The sequence below is a fragment of the Thalassophryne amazonica genome, chromosome 13 (assembly GCF_902500255.1).
Source record: "Thalassophryne amazonica chromosome 13, fThaAma1.1, whole genome shotgun sequence".
Lineage (NCBI taxonomy): Eukaryota > Metazoa > Chordata > Actinopteri > Batrachoidiformes > Batrachoididae > Thalassophryne > Thalassophryne amazonica.
The window spans coordinates 40,076,919-40,096,484 of record NC_047115.1 but is presented as its reverse complement, the minus strand read 5'-3'; the positions used below and the strand labels follow the sequence as shown (position 1 = coordinate 40,096,484).

Below are 19,566 nucleotides of genomic sequence, written 5' to 3'. Positions count from 1 at the left end.
TGTGGTCTTCCTCTTTTGCTGAATTTATAAATCATCTTTTATTCTACATGGCATTTAAGACAAACGTCTCACTATGTCTGCAAAAAAAATAAATAAAATAAAATAAAAAATTAAAATAACAATAGAACAAAAAATTACATGCAAATAAATACATGCAAAAATAATGTTTTCGTTCATATACGCAAAAACCAAAATGTGAACTTTGCAAATGTTAAATAAAGGTATAATGACTTTTTAATTACAGTGTTTAATTAATATGTGCTATAACTGTGTTCTTGAATGTGCAATATTAAGTGTGCTTAATGGTGCCTGAAGCGTGGAATGCAACTTTAAAAAAAAAAAATTATTATTATTATTTTTGAGAACTTGCTGTTCTCACTTTTTATTCCGCTGTCCCTTTTGCTGCTGAAACAATACAAATTTATCCACTATTATTACTACTATCTTATCTTATTGCTTATATAAAAAAACGTTTTAAAGAAAATTTCATCACTTTAAAAAAATGAAGGAGATTGTCAGTTTTTAAAAATTATTTTTCTGTAGGTTTATAGCCCGATGTATGATTCCACAAAGACAGAAAACAGAGGACAGTAATCAATTCATAATGAGTTGATGATGCTCCTATTAAATAATGGGGCATTTCATCCAAAAGAATTCGGGATTAGTAACAAGATATTTATTTTGTAATTTAGTTTTTAACACTTGCCAGTGCTATTTTATTTAGCAACTTTTTAAACAATTACTGCAGCATCATTGGTTCTTTAAAAAGTTGCTATTATCATACCCATTATTTATTTATGTACAGCACTTGTAAAAATGTGGTCTAAAAGCCAGTTTAATAGGTAATTTGCTCATTTGTCTAAAATGTGTTGGGACTTTTATTTTGAAAACATTTTTTTAAATCTTGGCAAGGAAAATCTGAAAAGGCTGCATTGAAACGGGGCCTATACTGCCATCTAGTGGACACTTTAAAAACGCAAAAAAAAAAAAAAAAAAAAAAAAAAAAAAAAAGCAACGCGGTGGTGTCATGTTTTGCACACAAGCGCACTCAACACTGCACTGATGTTAACCCCTGAAGACTTACCTTAACCTTTAGCACTCACTTACCATAATTTATACTTAATCCTCACGCGGAGAAAACTCAAATCTTAAAAATGTCCCCACCACGTGATGAACAGATTTGGCTCCATAACACACTAAATCTCTTCACAAATGATCCAATGCACGACGCTTTTTTTTTTTTTTTTTTGATATTTCCATCTAATACGATCCATTCGTCTCCCATCGCATGAATTTTTCACGATCGGGCACTTCTGACTTCTATTTTTAGTAACTGGCAGAAAGCAAATAAGACAGGCCCACGTCACTGCGTGTCAAGTGTATTTAAGAGCGGCGGTTCCCCCTCCCCTCCTCGTGGATATGGCCACCCAGCTGCTGCTCCATCCATCCAACACCACGTGACCCGCATCTCCCGCGTCCGTGAGTCTCACTCGGCACCATGGCTGTGGATGCTGCGGATGCTCTCCGCTGCATCCTGCATCCTCGCCGCCTCCTTTTGCTCCTCCTGACCGCCGCGCTCCTCCTCGCTCCCCCCACTGCCGCGCTGCTCGGCGTCCGGCCGGAGGACACGCAAAGCGGGGAGCTGTCCGTGCACGGCGGGATGCTGAGGGCGACTGAGGGGACCCGGTTCCTGCTCAGGGTTTACTACTCCGCACCTCCCGCCGCAGAGCTGAACGTCAGCGGCGGCACCGACGCCGCTCCGTGGATCGCGTTCATCGAGGAGCCGGGAGGAGACGGCGGGCATGCGGAGAGGATGGGGGACAACCCGTGCGTGGAGGAGGACACCCGCAGCACTGACATAGAGCTGCTGGGGTCGTTCAGATCCCCCTCAAGCCACAACTCAGTTCTAGTCGAGTTGCTTGCCAAAGACCTGCGCAAAGGAGAGGCGGTCAAATACTACTCCATGTGCGCGTTCGATGGCGCGAAGTGGGAGCACTTCACCACCAGAGACTTCTGGTTGGCGGTGGTGGAGAGACCTCCACAGGGGGACGTTTGGCTCCAAGCGGGAGTCTCCGTGCTCCTGCTGGGGCTTTCTGCGCTCTGCAGCGGGCTGAACATCAGCATGCTCGCTCTGGACCCCATGGAGCTGCGCGTCCTGCAAAACAGCGGCACGGAGAAGGAGCAGAAATACGCACGGAAAATCGAGTCTGTGCGTAAACACGGAAACTACATCCTTTGCACCGTGGTGCTGGGCAACGTGCTCACCAACACGTGCTTTGTGGTGTGGATGTGCCAGATTTTGGGTATGACCCTTCTCTCCACCACCTCGTGCACGTTGGGGATTTTCTTTATCGGTGAGATCTTGCCTCACTCCGTGGCGTCCCGCCACAGCCTCGCCATCGCGTCCAAAACTCTGTGCGCCACCCGGCTGTTGATGCTGCTCTTCTTCCCCATCGCCTACCCGGTGTCCAAAATCCTGGACGTCATGTTGCACCAGGAGATCAGCAGCTTTTACACCAGGGAGAAGCTGGTGGCCATGCTGCGGATCACAGATCCGTATCACGGCCTGGTCAAAGAGGAACTCAACATCATCCAGGGCGCGCTGGAGCTGAGGACTAAGACCGTGGAGGACGTCCTGACCCCTCTGACGGACTGCTACATGCTCTCCTCGGACGCCACGCTGGACTTCTGCACCATGTCCGACGTGATGCAGAGCGGTTTCACGCGGATCCCGGTGTACGAGAACGACCGGTCCAACATTGTGGACATCCTGTTCGTTAAAGACTTGGCTTTCGTGGATCCCGACGATTGCACGCCGCTCAAGACCATCACGCAGTTTTACAAACACCCCATGCACTGTGTGTTCAACGACACCAAGCTGGATGTGATGCTGGAGGAGTTTAAGAGAGGTAAGATCACATCACCGGTCAGGTCTTAGAAGTTCTGCAGGAAAAGCCTCCTGCCACCTACAGGGGTTGGATGACCTTTTGAAGTCACGTGTGGTTAAAATCCAGGTTGTGAGGGGGGAAAGTTGATGCATATCCATCAGTACATTGGCTCCCAGTGAGCCTGTGAGTGAGCCCCTTTGATCCCAGAGCAGTGAGAGCCACATGTGAAATCTGATAGTGTCACACAGTGAGCGTGGGGCAATCACGGGTCAAAGGCTATGGGGATCAGAATGAGGTTACCTGAAGAATTTATTCATTAAAATACCTTTTTCCTCACATGAAAGTAAATGTGGAAGGAGTGGGGCCAAATCCAGTTTTAATGTCGCTCCAATTCACAAATATTTAAAGGGGTCATGTTTTACTAAGATATTTTCCTTAGAATAGGCTGAACATGGTATAACAATTTACAAAATAATGGTGCAGAAAAATTCATACATATTTTTGTGTGAGTATTTCAGACATATGTCATTTTCCACTGAGAGACAGTGAAGACATCACTGATACCAAGATCCAGCTGTCTAGCATGTAACAAAAAAAGGCAAATTGACTTTTCCTTATTATTATGGTCATTTTAACCCTAACCAACAGCCATACGCACATTTCCAGTATTTTAAAGTGAAACAGGCATGTGCACAGAAATTCATAGAAATATTTACAAAATGTAGATTGTACTTAAAAAAAAAAAACCCAACTCAAACACTGAGATGATACATGAAAGAAAAAAAAATTCACATCTAAAAAAAAAAAAAAAAAAAATAGACCTGTTTTTGCACCTGCAGCTCCACAGGCTGGTGCACATTCATTCCCCAGCCTGACTGTAGGCTTTAAATATGGAGCTCGTTATTTGATATGGATACATATTCCTGAACTGCCCAGCAGGTGCCAGTGTTCACCAGGTGGCAGAAGAGCGCGTGATGGGTTTGTTTTTATGCCAACTCTTGAATAATGTTCAAAAATAATGGTGTTTCAACGGATTTAAAATGAAATCTGAACATAGAGTGATGTGGAGGGAAACAACAGCAGCTGAGAATTTAGTATGGACTATATCCTTGGGGGAGTGAAGGGGACAAGGAATGGAAAAGAACAATATCATAGCATGCTTTTCTTCCTGAAAGAGAAACTTTGATATTTTTTTACTATTTTGAGGTGTTTATCTTTGCACAATTTTAATTGATGCACTGCTGATTTAGAATGGAAACATGATCACAGGAAACCCGGCTGAATAATGTAATTGTATAGGACAGGCTAAAAACACAATAAACCACTGTTTGTCACCACTGAACAGGTGAAAATATCTTTAGAAGTGTCTGGTTGCATGGAGAAGATTTCATCATGTTTACCTTACTTAATATAACAACACTTTTTTAAATGGCCGATTATACAGTTGCTTACTTGCTTACCTTAACCTCATGGTTATCCAGCAGAGTTGTTATCAACACAAACTAGCTGGGATGGACTAACTCATTCACTCAACACTTTTGCTGTCCAAGCTCGACACAGGTAAAAGGGGTCATATTTTCATGGTGTTTTATGTCAAACTTTCTCAAATTCCCCCAATGTTTATCCACCTGAGAGCTATTTTTACCACCTCCGCATTGTGCGCCTGGCATATGCAGGACAGGAAGTCAAGTGTGTTGGCTAGATTCTTCCTGAATGAGATTTTTTTGTGTCTTGTGTCATTTAGAAGCTATGTTTGTTTGCTGTTAAAAGTAAATTTTAGTTCTCCATGGTACAGAATGAATATCAGTGTTACAGAGAGTGGAATAGGGATCATTTGCATGGTTGCCCTCTCTGTTGCTAGGCAACACAAACATCCCTCATGAAGACCATACGTGTGAAAAGGATACAATCAAGAATTTTTTCCAATGACAAACCTTTTTTTAATTCTTATTATTTCTATTTTAAGCGTTAGTGCATGATGTTTTAACCAACACAAGTTTCACAGTTGGTCAGGCGTCTGCAGGGGCGTGCTGGGAACATTTTTCAGCCCGGGAGTTTCATATCCAACCGGCCCACAAACTGCCAGCGCACAGGGATAATAAGAGTTCTGCTGTGGCATTTAAATCCAGCATTTATGTGCTGACTGACTGTGAAAATTGGGTGGCTTATAATAGAAAGTAAAAGTTAGTTAGTTAAAACAAGAACGGTATTGTTAACTCACCAGTACACCACCTAAGGAGGGCTTACACTGCGATTTTTGGCCCTTTTTCAGACGATTTTTCACTCGTGCAAGAATTTTTTGGATCGCGCCGAGTTTCAGCTTAATCGTGCGTCCTGCATTGTTCAGACTACATGGAATAACAAGCTGCATTTAACGTCTCACGACCACCTCCCGATGGGGAATCATATGGTCGGATAAAAATCAAACCTGTTTGATATTTTGGTCGGCCGTCGTGACTCGTGAGGGTTCCGCGCTGTTGAAGCAGCGCTACAAGCATCTACGCGCTGATTACCTCGCGCACTGTGCGTGTACAAACACTGGAGAGAGCAAACAGTGATCTCATGTAAAGTCTTGTGTTTTTTTATTGCGTTCCCTCGCAATAACCTAATATCATATTAAAGTTCATGCCTATCAGCGCGCACAGTGAGTGGAATCAGGTGGGGGAGACTGAACATATATGCGCGCGCGCACACAGCAGACAACAACAGGATTTACGACAGATGAGCGCAGCTGTATGACTCCGTATTAAATATAGTTTATTTATACAACAGTGTAAGTAGCAACACCTGTTATGAATGTTTATGTTTTCTTTTTTTACCGTCCTCTCGTGAATCACGTTGCTGTCTGCTGTGTGTGCACGCGCGCATATGCACTCAGTCTCCACCCACCTGATTTCACTCACTGTGCGCGCTGATAGAGGCATGAAATAAATGTAAAAAAAAAAAAAAAAAAAAAAAAAAAGCTTCTGTTACGTTTTGCTTTTGGAAACACCAGCCCAACGTGTGGTTTTTGAAGGTACAATATGAGCAGTCAGATCACATCAGAGCATCGGGCCGTACAGAGTGAGACCATGAATCGTGCGCTCTGAACTTTTAAACCCAGCGGTTTTGTTGCACAGTTTGAGCTGGAGCCAAGTACAGCGATTGAAAATATCATGCAGTGTCTGCCCAGCTTAAGTCAGTGAAGTCTGTAAGTAGCTGGAAGAGGTGGTACTGTACTACAAATGTTGATACGGCTGACATCCTGGCATCAACAGGCACGTAGCCTGTTCTGCCCGGCCCTATTCACCATTTCCCTCTTCACTCTGGCTTCTTGAAAAAATATCTGTCAGCTTTGCACACTTGGCAGCATCTTCCTCTTTTTCTTAATCAAGCTTTTTCAGCTCCACCTGGCTTTTTTCTGTCCATCTTTTCACTTAGGGGTCACTCCTCCTATACTTGCTAGTAGCGCAAGTCCCATCTGAGCACACAGGGCTTGATTGGACTGAACTAACTGTAATGAATGCATAGGGGTGTTAAACGTGTAATGGTATGTCCCTGCCTTAGGCTTTGGAAAAGATAACAGTGTTGCAAAAGTAGCAGTCTTAAGTTATTTTCTTGTGAATTTTCGTGATTGTAAAACATTTATAACGCTTAATATCTTCTCTTTAAGATACAGCAGCCCAAGTGTCTTGCTGTGTAGCCTAAGAATTAGTGGTGGTCATATATGTATGCATATGAGGTCTGTGAGAAAAGTATCCGACCTTTTTATTTTATGCAAAAAATATATGGATTTGATTCATATGTTTTTACGTCAGCCAAGCTTGAACCTTCGTGCGCATGCGTGAGTTTTTTCACGCCTGTCGGTTGCGTCATTCGCCTGTGGGCAGGCTTTGATTGAGCACTCTCGTCGCTTTTTCATTGCGAGGAAATGGCGGAATGATTTGGGCTTTGTTCCATCAGAATTTTTTCAGAAACTGTTAGAGACAGGCAGCTGGAAACCATTCGGAAAATTCACATGGCTTTCAGTGAAAATTTTATGGGCTTCACAGAGATTAAGGAGTGTTACTACCGCTTTAAGGACAGCCCACAATGGCGCACGGTGCGCCGTGCTCTGAGCTGCGATCGACAGGCAGAAACCACCATTTCATTTCTAAATGGATGGCTGTGTCGATCCGGGACCATCGTGTGCAATTTCTCTGGTTATCACAAGAGCTGGACATCAGCCATTTTCCATCAGATTTCACTTTTAACAAGAGATTTTGTCACGACAGATTCGCTGATGGAGCGAGACAAAGAACACCTCCATTTTGGAGTGTCAGAGGACAAGTTGGGACATGCCTATCTCGGCTTTCAGTGGCTTACCAGTCGAGAGAGTATAAGAGAAATTGTGGAGAGCTGGGCATGTCCCAACTTGTCCTCTGACACTCCAAAACGGAGGTGTTCTTTGTCTTGCTCCATCAGCGAATCTGTCATGACGCGCGAAGCCTCTGCGCGGCTTTCCATGATAAAATCTCTTGTTAAAAGTGAAATCTGCCGGAAAATGGCTGATGTCCAGCTCTTGTGATAACCAGAGAAATTGCACACGACAGTCCCGGATCGACACAGCCATCCGTTTAGAAATGATCTGGTGGTTTCTGCCTTTCGATCGCGGCTCGGAGCACGGTGCGCCGTGCGCCATTGTGGACCGTCCTTAAAGCGGTAGTAACACTCCTTAATCTCTGTGAAGCCCATAAAATTTTCACCGAAAGCCATGTGAATTTTCCGAATGGTTTCCAGCTGCCTGTCTCTAACAGTTTCTGAAAAAATTCTGATGGAACAAAGTCCATATCATTCCACCATTTCCTCGCAATGAAAAAACGACGAGAGGGGTGGACCAGTGCTCACTCAAAGCCTGCCCACAGGTGAATGACGCAACCGACAGGCGTGAAAAAACTCACGCATGCGCACGAAGGTTCAAGCTTGGCTGATGTAAAAACATATGAATCAAATCCATATATTTTTTGCATAAAATAAAAAGGTCGGATACTTTTCTCACAGACCTCGTATATTAACACCCCCTCACAACGGCCCCAGGTTGGACCAGCCCACTGGGAAAACTCCCGACTCTCCCGATTACCCAGCACGCGGCAGGGCGTTTGTATCCTGTAGTTGTGAATTCCACTAATATCTTCAGGTGACAGAAAAACAGAATGGATTTGCCACTTTTGGGTTCAAAGGTTGTCAAACAAGTCATTTAGCTACACTGCACTTGACCAGATTGATTGACTTTTCACATTAGGATTGTTGACATAATAATGAGACCAGTGGTGGGCACAGTTCTGCTAAACTGCTAATTATCAAAGAAAATGTTTTCATTATCGGATTAGCTTTTCAGATAACTTTAAAAATCAGACCAAAACTTATCAGAAAATAATTGGTCAGATTATGGTTTTCAGTCGGCTAACATTTTTGCAAACGTAGCTTTTTGTAGTAGATGCGTAGTTCTATCCTCTACAAACAGAGAAGAGCTAGTTCTAGAACAAGCCGCTCTATCCTCTGCAGGAAAAGGAGAACTGGTCATAGAAAAGAAAAAACTAATTTCTTTTGACCCCATAGCGATACACTGGCAATATCACTTAAGTCATCCAGAGGCATACAGTTTTAACTTATGGCTAAAATTTTAACCAAACTAATTTCGGACAAGTTATTTAAATTAACGTCATGTCTGAAGTTTTATACAGTGAAAATATCAGATATATGTTTTAGTTTTAAAGTATTGGACTATTTTTAATGGTTTTAGGGTGGACATGGTGTGTGCACAGTGCATTCTGGGTAAAAGTTCATGATAGGAGAAATGCATTTGAGATGCTCTGATCAGACTCCACATGGACAACAGCATTAAACTCTTTCTATATTGTGCCTAAAGCTCTCGTGAATATATTCTCTGGGTTTATAGACGTTATTGTTTGTTTTATGTAAAAATGCCAGAAGAAGCCCAGGTTGCTTCTCCAAAAGCCGAAAAGTCTGTTAAATTGTGATTCAGGCCGTGTGATATAACTGGTGTCAAAATTCATAGAACACTTCCATCTACCAGTTATATCACAGTGTTGTTGACCTTCGTATCGCTCTACGAAGAGGTAAATTCTCAGCTGACTGTATTTTGGAATAACTGTTGCTTGTGTGACTTGAACAGCATTTACTCTGTTCCTTTTTTCGACGAGAGGTGGAGGTGATTTCCCACCATACGTGTTGCTGGGTGCACACGCACCCACTTCTAACTGTGTTTGCTCCTCGCCAGCAGTACCAGGTCCGACACGCGTAGGCAGTGGCCACCTGGGAGTTTGGGACTTGGCGGCTCCAGTATTCCCGGGATTCGGTGGCGGTGGAAATCGTGTGGTTCCGGTTTGACTTGGACTGACATCTCCTATCTTCGAGCCTGCCCACATAACACTGTGTATATTGGAGTTCATATTGTAATCTGTTGTTGTTGTTGTGCAATTTCACAACAGTAAAGTGTTGTATTTGGCTTTATCCTTTGTCCGTTCATTTGCGCCCCCTGTTGTGGGTCCGTGCTCTTACACTTTCACAACAGGATATCTCGGCCAGCGTCATGGATCCCGAGGGGCGTCAACCGGCTGTTGAACGGCCAATGGAAGAACAGGGCGCACAGGCGTCCGCAGGATGGGTGATCGGTGAGTTGCAGCGGATCCTCACCGCTTTCACGACTCGGTTGGATTTGATGACCGAGCAGAACGTCCTCCTGAACCGCAGGGTGGAGGCTCTTGCCGCGCAGGTGGAAGCGCACCCTCCGGGCGCCGCTGCGGCTCTCCCTCCCGTCGACCCTGTGCGTAACAGTGATGTTCCACTGGTCGTTCAACGACACCTCCCACCTTCCCCGGAAGCATACATAAGCCCCCCAGAGCCGTACGGAGGCTGTGTGGAGACGTGCGCGGATTTCCTTATGCAGTGTTCGCTCGTCTTCGCACAGCGTCCCGTCATGTACGCGACTGATGCTAGCAAAGTAGCTTATGTGATAAATCTGCTTCGTGGTGAGGCACGCACTTGGGCTACAGTGCTCTGGGAGCACAATTCACGGCTCCTTCAGACATATGATGGGTTTGTGAGGGAGTTCAGAACAGTGTTCGATCACCCAAATAGAGGAGAGACCGCTTCGGCCGTGCTACTGTCAATGAGACAGGGGCGCCGGAGCGCAGCTGCGTATGCAGTCGACTTCCGCATCGCGGCTGCGAGGTCAGGCTGGAATAGCACTGCCCTCCGCGCCGCCTTTGTAAACGGACTGTCATTGGTTCTAAAGGAGCACCTGGTGGCTAAGGATGAACCGCGGGATTTAGATGGGCTTATCGATCTCGTCATACGATTAGACAATCGGTTGGAAGAACGCCGTCGGGAACGAGACGAAGGGCGTGGCCGGGCACGCGCCGTCCCTCTCCCTTCCGGTTCCGATCGCGTTCCGCCCTCCCCACGCTCCACGGCCCCTGCACCTCGTGTGGTTACAGCTCCCCCTGCTGACGAAGCTATGGACACGAGCAGGGCCACATTTAGAGCACCAAGTAGACAGAGGAGGCTGGACCGCGGGGCGTGTTTTATTTGTGGCTCGATAGAGCATCAATTGAGAGACTGCCCCGAGCGGTTAAACACCAACGCCCGCCCCTAGAGACTGGGCTAGGGGTGGGCCGAGACATTCACGTGGGACACACCCACATTGCGACACGACTCCCAGTTACAATCCTGTATGAGGATTTAACCCTGAAGGCCCCAGCACTGGTGGACACGGGCTCTGAAGGGAATCTGTTAGACAGCAGATGGGCCAGGGAGATAGGGCTCCCTCTGGTGGCTCTTACCTCGCCTGTGCAGGTACGAGCACTAGATGGCTCCCTCCTCCCTCCAATCACACATAGGACACCACCTGTAACTCTGGTGGTGTCAGGAAATCACCGGGAGGAGATCGAGTTTTTTGTGACTCCAACTACCTCCCGTGTGATCTTGGGGTTCCCCTGGATGTTGAAACACAATCCCCGGATCGACTGGCCGTCCGGGGTAGTGGTTCAGTGGAGCGAGACCTGCCATCGGGTATGTTTAGGTTCCTCGGTACCTCCCGGTTCCCAGGCTAAGGAGGGGGTCAGAGTCCCACCCAATCTAGGGACGGTGCCGGTGGAGTACCACGACCTTGTGGATGTGTTCAGCAAGGATCTGGCGCTCACCCTTCCCCCCCACCATCCGTACGATTGTGCCATTGATTTGGTTCCAGGCGGTGAGTTCCCGTCCAGCAGGCTGTACAACCTCTCACGACCTGAGCGTGAATCAATGGAGACCTACATCCGGGACTCTTTAGCCGCCGGGTTGATCCGGAATTCCACCTCCCCGATGGGTGCAGGTTTCTTTTTTGTGGGTAAAAAAGATGGCGGACTTCGTCCATGCATTGATTACAGGGGACTGAACGAAATCACGGTTCGTAATTGATACCCGTTGCCCCTGTTGGATTCGGTGTTCACGCCCCTGCATGGAGCCCGAATATTCACCAAGCTAGATCTTAGAAATGCGTATCACCTGGTTCGGATCCGGAAGGGAGACGAGTGGAAGACGGCATTTAACACCCCTTTAGGCCACTTTGAGTACCTGGTCATGCCGTTCGGTCTTACAAACGCCCCTGCGACGTTCCAAGCCTTGGTTAATGATGTCTTGCGGGATTTCCTGCACCGATTCGTCTTTGTATATATAGACGATATACTCATCTTTTCTCGGGATCCTGAGACCCATGTCCGACATGTACGTCAGGTCCTGCAGCGGTTGTTGGAGAACCGGCTGTTTGTGAAGGGCGAGAAGTGTGAGTTCCACCGCACATCTTTGTCCTTCCTGGGGTTTATCATCTCCTCCAACTCCGTCGCTCCTGATCCGGCCAAGGTTGCGGCGGTGAGAGACTGGCCCCAACCCACAAGCCGTAGGAAGCTGCAACAGTTCCTCGGCTTTGCTAATTTTTACAGGAGGTTCATTAAGGGCTACAGTCAGGTAGTTAGCCCCCTGACAGCCCTGACCTCACCAAAAGTCCCCTTCACCTGGTCAGATCGTTGCGATGCTGCGTTCAAGGAGTTGAAACGGCGCTTCTCGTCTGCACCAGTTCTGGTGCAGCCCGATCCTAGCCGCCAGTTAGTGGTTGAAGTGGACGCCTCGGACTCAGGGATAGGAGCTGTGCTGTCCCAGAGCGGGAAGACCGATAAGGTCCTTCACCCGTGTGCCTATTTTTCCCGCAGGTTGACCCCGGCCGAACGGAACTATGACGTCGGCAATCGAGAACTCCTTGCGGTGAAAGAGGCTCTTGAAGAGTGGAGACATCTGTTGGAGGGAACGTCCGTGCCATTTACGGTTTTCACTGACCACCGGAACCTGGAGTATATCAGGACCGCCAAGCGGCTGAATCCCAGGCAAGCCCGCTGGTCACTGTTCTTCGGCCGTTTTGACTTCCGGATCACCTACCGTCCCGGGACCAAAAACCAGAGATCGGATGCTTTGTCCCGGGTACATAGTTACGGAGTTGTCGGATCCACCGGAACCCATCATCCCGGAGTCCACTATCGTGGCCACCCTCACCTGGGATGTAGAGAGAACCGTCCGGGAGGCCCTGGCACGAAGCCCGGACCCCGGAACTGGGCCGAAGAACAGACTCTACGTCCCACCAGAAGCTAGGGCTGCAGTCCTGGACTTCTGTCACGGCTCTAAGCTCTCCTGTCATCCAGGGGTGCGAAGAACCGTGGCAGTTGTCCGGCAGCGCTTCTGGTGGGCGTCCCTAGAGGCCGACGTCCGGGATTATATCCAGGCCTGTACCATCTGCGCCAGGGGCAAGGCCGACCATCGCAAGGCCTCGGGATTGCTACCGCCGCTGCCCGTGCCTCATCGCCCCTGGTCCCACATCGGCCTGGATTTTGTCACGGGCCTCCCGCCGTCCCAGGGCAACACCACCATTCTCACGATAGTGGACCGATTCTCCAAGGTGGCCCACTTCGTGGCCCTCCCGAAGCTCCTAACAGCCCAGGAGACAGCGGACCTCCTGGTCCACCACGTCGTCCGGCTGCATGGGATTCCAACAGACATTGTCTCCGATCGTGGTCCCCAGTTCTCCTCGCACGTCTGGAGGAGCTTCTGCCGGGAACTGGGGGCCACGGTCAGTCTCTCATCCGGGTATCATCCCCAAACCAACGGGCAAGCAGAACGGGCCAATCAAGAGATGGAGCAGACCCTGCGTTGCGTGACAGCCGCGCACCCAGCAGCCTGGAGTACCCATCTGGCCTGGATCGAGTATGCCCACAACAGCCAAGTGTCGTCCGCCACCGGCCTCTCCCCTTTTGAGGTGTGTCTGGGGTATCAGCCCCCGTTGTTCCCGGTGGTTGAGGGAGAGGTCAGTGTGCCCTCGGTCCAGGCCCACCTGCGGAAGTGCCGTCGGGTGTGGCGTGCCGCCCATTCTGCTTTGCTGAGGGCCCGGATGAGGACAAAGGCCCATGCAGACCGGCGGCGGACCCCGGCTCCTACGTATCGTCCTGGGCAGGAAGTGTGGTTGTCAACCAAGGACATTCCACTACAAGTGGCCTCCCCAAAATTACAGGAACGGTACATAGGTCCATTCAAGATCCTCAAGGTCATCAGTCCCGCCGCAGTGAGGCTTCAGCTTCCGGCCTCACTGCGGATCCATCCCGTGTTCCACGTGTCAAGGATTAAACTGCATCACACCTCACCCCTCTGCACTCCGGGTCCAACACCACCTCCTGCCCGGATCATCAATGGCGAGCCGGGTTGGACAGTGCGCCGGCTTTTGGATGTCCGACGGATGGGCCGGGGCTTCCAGTATTTGGTGGACTGGGAGGGGTACGGCCCCGAAGAACGCTCCTGGGTGAAGAAGAGCTTCATCCTGGACCCGGCCCTCCTGGCCGACTTCTACCGCCGCCACCCGGACAAGCCCGGTCGGGCGCCAGGAGGCGCCCGTTGAGGGGGGGGTCCTGTTGTGTGGGCCGCTGAAGAGGAGGTACTGCTGGCCCACCACCACCAGAGGGCGCCCTGCCTGGAGTGCGGGCTCAAGGCACCAGAGGGCGCTGCCGCCTCACAGGAGTAGCCGGGGTGACAGCTGTCACTTATCACCGACGACAGCTGTCATCAATCATCTGATCTTCAGTGGTATATCAGCAAGACGGCATCTCCACCTCATTGCCGAGATATCGCTCTATGAAGAGGTAAATTCTCAGCTGACTGTATTTTGGAATAACTGTTGCTTGTGTGACTTGAACAGCATTTACTCTGTTCCTTTTTTCGACGAGAGGTGGAGGTGATTTCCCACCATACGTGTTGCTGGGTGCACACGCACCCACTTCTAACTGTGTTTGCTCCTCGCCAGCAGTACCAGGTCCGACACGCGTAGGCAGTGGCCACCTGGGAGTTCGGGACTTGGCGGCTCCAGTATTCCCGGGGTTCGGTGGCAGTGGAAATTGTGTGGTTCCGGGTCGACTTGGACTGACGTCTCCTATCTTCGAGCCTGCCCACATAACACTGTGTATATTGGAGTTCATATTGTAATCTGTTGTTGTTGTTGTGCAATTTCACAACAGTAAAGTGTTGTATTTGGCTTTATCCATTGTCCGTTCATTTGTGCCCCCTGTTGTGGGTCCGTGCTCTTACACTTTCACAACATATACAAATGAAAAAAATTACATATTTTACAAAAGCACATTTATTTGTAAACACCAATACGTTACTTTTATTTATGTACTTGTGTTGGTTTTTACATAGAATGAATGAATCAACCAATCAGTATGAGTGGAGGGTTAGTTTACCCATAATCCCCTCTGGGCATCTGTGTGTTAATGTTCAAGTCTTCAGAATTAGTGCATTATTTTAAAATGAACAGATATGTGTTATATATCACTTTGTACAGTTTATATTAATGTAGTTATTCTTTAACTTATTTATTTGAACTTATTTATTTGGCATACAACTCATCAATAACAAAAACTGATAAACAAGACAATTCCACGGTGACATGTGTGACCAAAAAGGGGGTGAGCAGAAGCAAAGCTTATAAATGCCCACCCCATATATACATACATACATATATACACATTACCTACCCCCAGAGCAAGCACACAGGCAACAGTGGTAAGGAAAAACTCCCTCTGATGTATAGAGGAAGAAACCTCAAGCAGACCAGACTCTAAGGGGTGACCCTCTGCTTGGGGCATGATACAAACACATTTAACAACACAAACTCAAATCCCATTATCATAAACATATCAAGTGAACACTGTGTCTTCGTCTACATACATAGTTACATACATATAGAGTATACATGTATACACACACCAACATACACCTACACATACATACATAATTACACACACACACATACAATCAATCAATCAATTTTTTTATATAGCGCCAAATCACAACAAACAGTTGCCCCAAGGCGCTTTATATTGCAAGGCAAGGCCATACAATAATTATGTAAAACCCCAACGGTCAAAACGACCCCCTGTGAGCAAGCACTTGGCTACAGTGGGAAGGAAAAGCTCCCTTTTAACAGGAAGAAACCTCCAGCAGAACCAGGCTCAGGGAGGGGCAGTCTTCTGCTGGGACTGGTTGGGGCTGAGGGAGAGAACCAGGAAAAAGACATGCTGTGGAGGGGAGCAGAGATCGATCACTAATGATTAAATGCAGAGTGGTGCATACAGAGCAAAAAGAGAAACAGTGCATCATGGGAACCCCCCAGCAGTCTACGTCTATAGCAGCATAACTAAGGGATGGTTCAGGGTCACCTGATCCAGCCCTAACTATAAGCTTTAGCAAAAAGGAAAGTTTTAAGCCTAATCTTAAAAGTAGAGAGGGTGTCTGTCTCCCTGATCTGAATTGGGAGCTGGTTCCACAGGAGAGGCTCTGCCTCCCATTCTACTCTTACAAACCCTAGGAACTACAAGTAAGCCTGCAGTCTGAGAGCGAAGCGCTCTATTGGGGTGATATGGTACTACGAGGTCCCTAAGATAAGATGGGACCTGATTATTCAAAACCTTATAAGTAAGAAGAAGAATTTTAAATTCTATTCTAGAATTAACAGGAAGCCAATGAAGAGAGGCCAATATGGGTGAGATATGCTCTCTCCTTCTAGTCCCCGTCAGTACTCTAGCTGCAGCATTTTGAATTAACTGAAGGCTTTTTAGGGAACTTTTAGGACAACCTGATAATAATGAATTACAATAGTCCAGCCTAGAGGAAATAAATGCATGAATTAGTTTTTCAGCATCACTCTGAGACAAGACCTTTCTGATTTTAGAGATATTGCGTAAATGCAAAAAGCAGTCCTACATATTTGTTTAATATGCGCTTTGAATGACATATCCTGATCAAAAATGACTCCAAGATTTCTCACAGTATTACTAGAGGTCAGGGTAATGCCATCCAGAGTAAGGATCTGGTTAGACACCATGTTTCTAAGATTTGTGGGGCCAAGTACAATAACTTCAGTTTTATCTGAGTTTAAAAGCAGGAAATTAGAGGTCATCCATGTCTTTATGTCTGTAAGACAATCCTGCAGTTTAGCTAATTGGTGTGTGTCCTCTGGCTTCATGGATAGATAAAGCTGGGTATCATCTGCGTAACAATGAAAATTTAAGCAATACCATCACCATACCACCATAATTAACTTTAGTCTGTGAAGAAGATTCCCCATTTACATGAACAAACTGTAATCTATTAGACAAATATGATTCAAACCACCGCAGCGCAGTGCCTTTAATACCTATGGCATGCTGTAATCTCTGTAATAAAATTTTATGGTCAACTGTATCAAAAGCAGCACTGAGGTCTAACAGAACAAGCACAGAGATGAGTCCACTGTCCGAGGCCATAAGAAGATCATTTGTAACCTTCACTAATGCTGTTTCTGTACTATGATGAATTCTAAAACCTGACTGAAACTCTTCAAATAGACCATTCCTCTGCAGATGATCAGTTAGCTGTTTTACAACTACCCTTTCAAGAATTTTTGAGAGAAAAGGAAGGTTGGAGATTGGCCTATAATTAGCTAAGATAGCTGGGTCAAGTGATGGCTTTTTAAGTAATGGTTTAATTACTGCCACCTTAAAAGCCTGTGGTACATAGCCAACTAACAAAGATAGATTGATCATATTTAAGATCGAAGCATTAAATAATGGTAGGGCTTCCTTGAGCAGCCTGGTAGGAATGGGGTCTAATAAACATGTTGATGGTTTGGATGAAGTAACTAATGAAAATAACTCAGACAGAACAATCGGAGAGAAAGAGTCTAACCAAATACCGGCATCACTGAAAGCAGCCAAAGATAACGATACGTCTTTGGGATGGTTATGAGTAATTTTTTCTCTAATAGTTAAAATTTTGTTAGCAAAGAAAGTCATGAAGTCATTACTAGTTAAAGTTAATGGAATACTCAGCTCAATAGAGCTCTGACTCTTTGTCAGCCTGGCTACAGTGCTGAAAAGAAACCTGGGGTTGTTCTTATTTTCTTCAATTAGTGATGAGTAGAAAGATGTCCTAGCTTTATGGAGGGCTTTTTTATAGAGCAACAGACTCTTTTTCCAGGCTAAGTGAAGATCTTCTAAATTAGTGAGACGCCATTTCCTCTCCAACTTACGGGTTATCTGCTTTAAGCTACGAGTTTGTGAGTTATACCACGGAGTCAGGCACTTCTGATTTAAAGCTCTCTTTTTTAGAGGAGCTACAGCATCCAAAGTTGTCTTCAATGAGGATGTAAAACTATTGACGAGATACTCTATCTCACTTACAGAGTTTAGGTAGCTACTCTGCACTGTGTTGGTATATGGCATTAGAGAACATAAAGAAGGAATCATATCCTTAAACCTAGTTACAGCGCTTTCTGAAAGACTTCTAGTGTAATGAAACTTATTCCCCACTGCTGGGTAGTCCATCAGAGTAAATGTAAATGTTATTAAGAAATGATCAGACAGAAGGGAGTTTTCAGGGAATACTGTTAAGTCTTCTATTTCCATACCATAAGTCAGAACAAGATCTAAGATATGATTAAAGTGGTGGGTGGACTCATTTACTTTTTGAGCAAAGCCAATAGAGTCTAATAATAGATTAAATGCAGTGTTGAGGCTGTCATTCTCAGCATCTGTGTGGATGTTAAAATCGCCCACTATAATTATCTTATCTGAGCTAAGCACTAAGTCAGACAAAAGGTCTGAAAATTCACAGAGAAACTCACAGTAACGACCAGGTGGACGATAGATAATAACAAATAAAACTGGTTTTTGGGACTTCCAATTTGGATGGACAAGACTAAGACTCAAGCTTTCAAATGAATTAAAGCTCTGTCTGGGTTTTTGATTAATTAATAAGCTGGAATGGAAGATTGCTGCTAATCCTCCGCCCCAGCCCGTGCTACGAGCATTCTGACAGTTAGTGTGACTCGGGGGTGTTGACTCATTTAAACTAACATATTCATCCTGCTGTAACCAGGTTTCTGTAAGGCAGAATAAATCAATATGTTGATCAATTATTATATCATTTACAAACAGGGACTTAGAAGAGAGAGGCCTAATGTTTAATAGACCACATTTAACTGTTTTAGTCTGTGGTGCAGTTGAAGGTGCTATATTATTTTTTCTTTTTGAATTTTTATGCTTAAATTGATTTTTGCTGGTTATTGGTGGTCTGGGAGCAGGCACCGTCTCTACGGGGATGGGGTAATGAGGGGATGGCAGGGGGAGAGAAGCTGCAGAGAGGTGTGTAAGACTACAACTCTGCTTCCTGTTCCCAACCCTGGATAGTCACGGTTTGGAGGATTTAAGAAAATTGGCCAGATTTCTAGAAATGAGAGCTGCTCCATCCAAAGTGGGATGGATGCCGTCTCTCCTAACAAGACCAGGTTTTCCCCAGAAGCTTTGCCAATTATCTATGAAGCCCACCTCATTTTTTGGACACCACTCAGACAGCCAGCAATTCAAGGAGAACATGCGGCTAAACATGTCACTCCCGGTCTGATTGGGGAGGGGCCCAGAGAAAACTACAGAGTCCGACATTGTTTTTGCAAAGTTACACACCGATTTAATGTTAATTTTAGTGACCTCCGATTGGCGTAACCGGGTGTCATTACTGCCGACGTGAATTACAATCTTACCAAATTTACGCTTAGCCTTAGCCAGCAGTTTCAAATTTCCTTCAATGTCGCCTGCTCTGGCCCCCGGAAGACAATTGACTATGGTTGCTGGTGTCGCTAACTTCACATTTCGCAAAACAGAGTCGCCAATAACCAGAGTTTGATCCTCGGCAGGTGTGTCGTCGAGTGGGGAAAAACGGTTAGAGATGTGAACGGGTTGGCGGTGTACACGGGGCTTCTGTTTAGGACTACGCTTCCTCCTCACAGTCACCCAGTCAGCCTGCTTTCCCGGCTGCTCGGGATCTGCCAGGGGGTAACTAACGGCGGCTAAGCTACCTTGGTCCGCACCGACTACAGGGGCCTGGCTAGCTGTAGAATTTTCCACGGTGCGGTGCCGAGTCTCCAATTCGCCCAGCCTGGCCTCCAAAGCTACGAATAAGCTACACTTATTACAAGTACCATTACTGCTAAAGGAGGCCGAGGAATAACTAAACATTTCACACCCAGAGCAGAAAAGTGCGGGAGAGACAGGAGAAGCCGCCATGCTAAATCGGCTAAGAGCTAGTA

The 19,566-nt window shown here is 46.5% G+C and overlaps 1 protein-coding gene across 1 annotated transcript in view; it reads left to right on the top strand.

Moving 5' to 3' along the window:
- The first annotated feature begins 1,408 nt into the window (after positions 1–1,408).
- Positions 1,409–19,566, top strand: part of LOC117523633 (metal transporter CNNM4) — an 84,176-nt gene continuing 66,018 nt past the window's right edge. Inside the window, exon 1 of the mRNA XM_034185208.1 lies at positions 1,409–2,909. Coding sequence (XP_034041099.1) covers positions 1,499–2,909 — 1,411 coding nt within the window. The 5' untranslated portion in view covers positions 1,409–1,498. The remainder of the gene's footprint in view (positions 2,910–19,566) is intronic.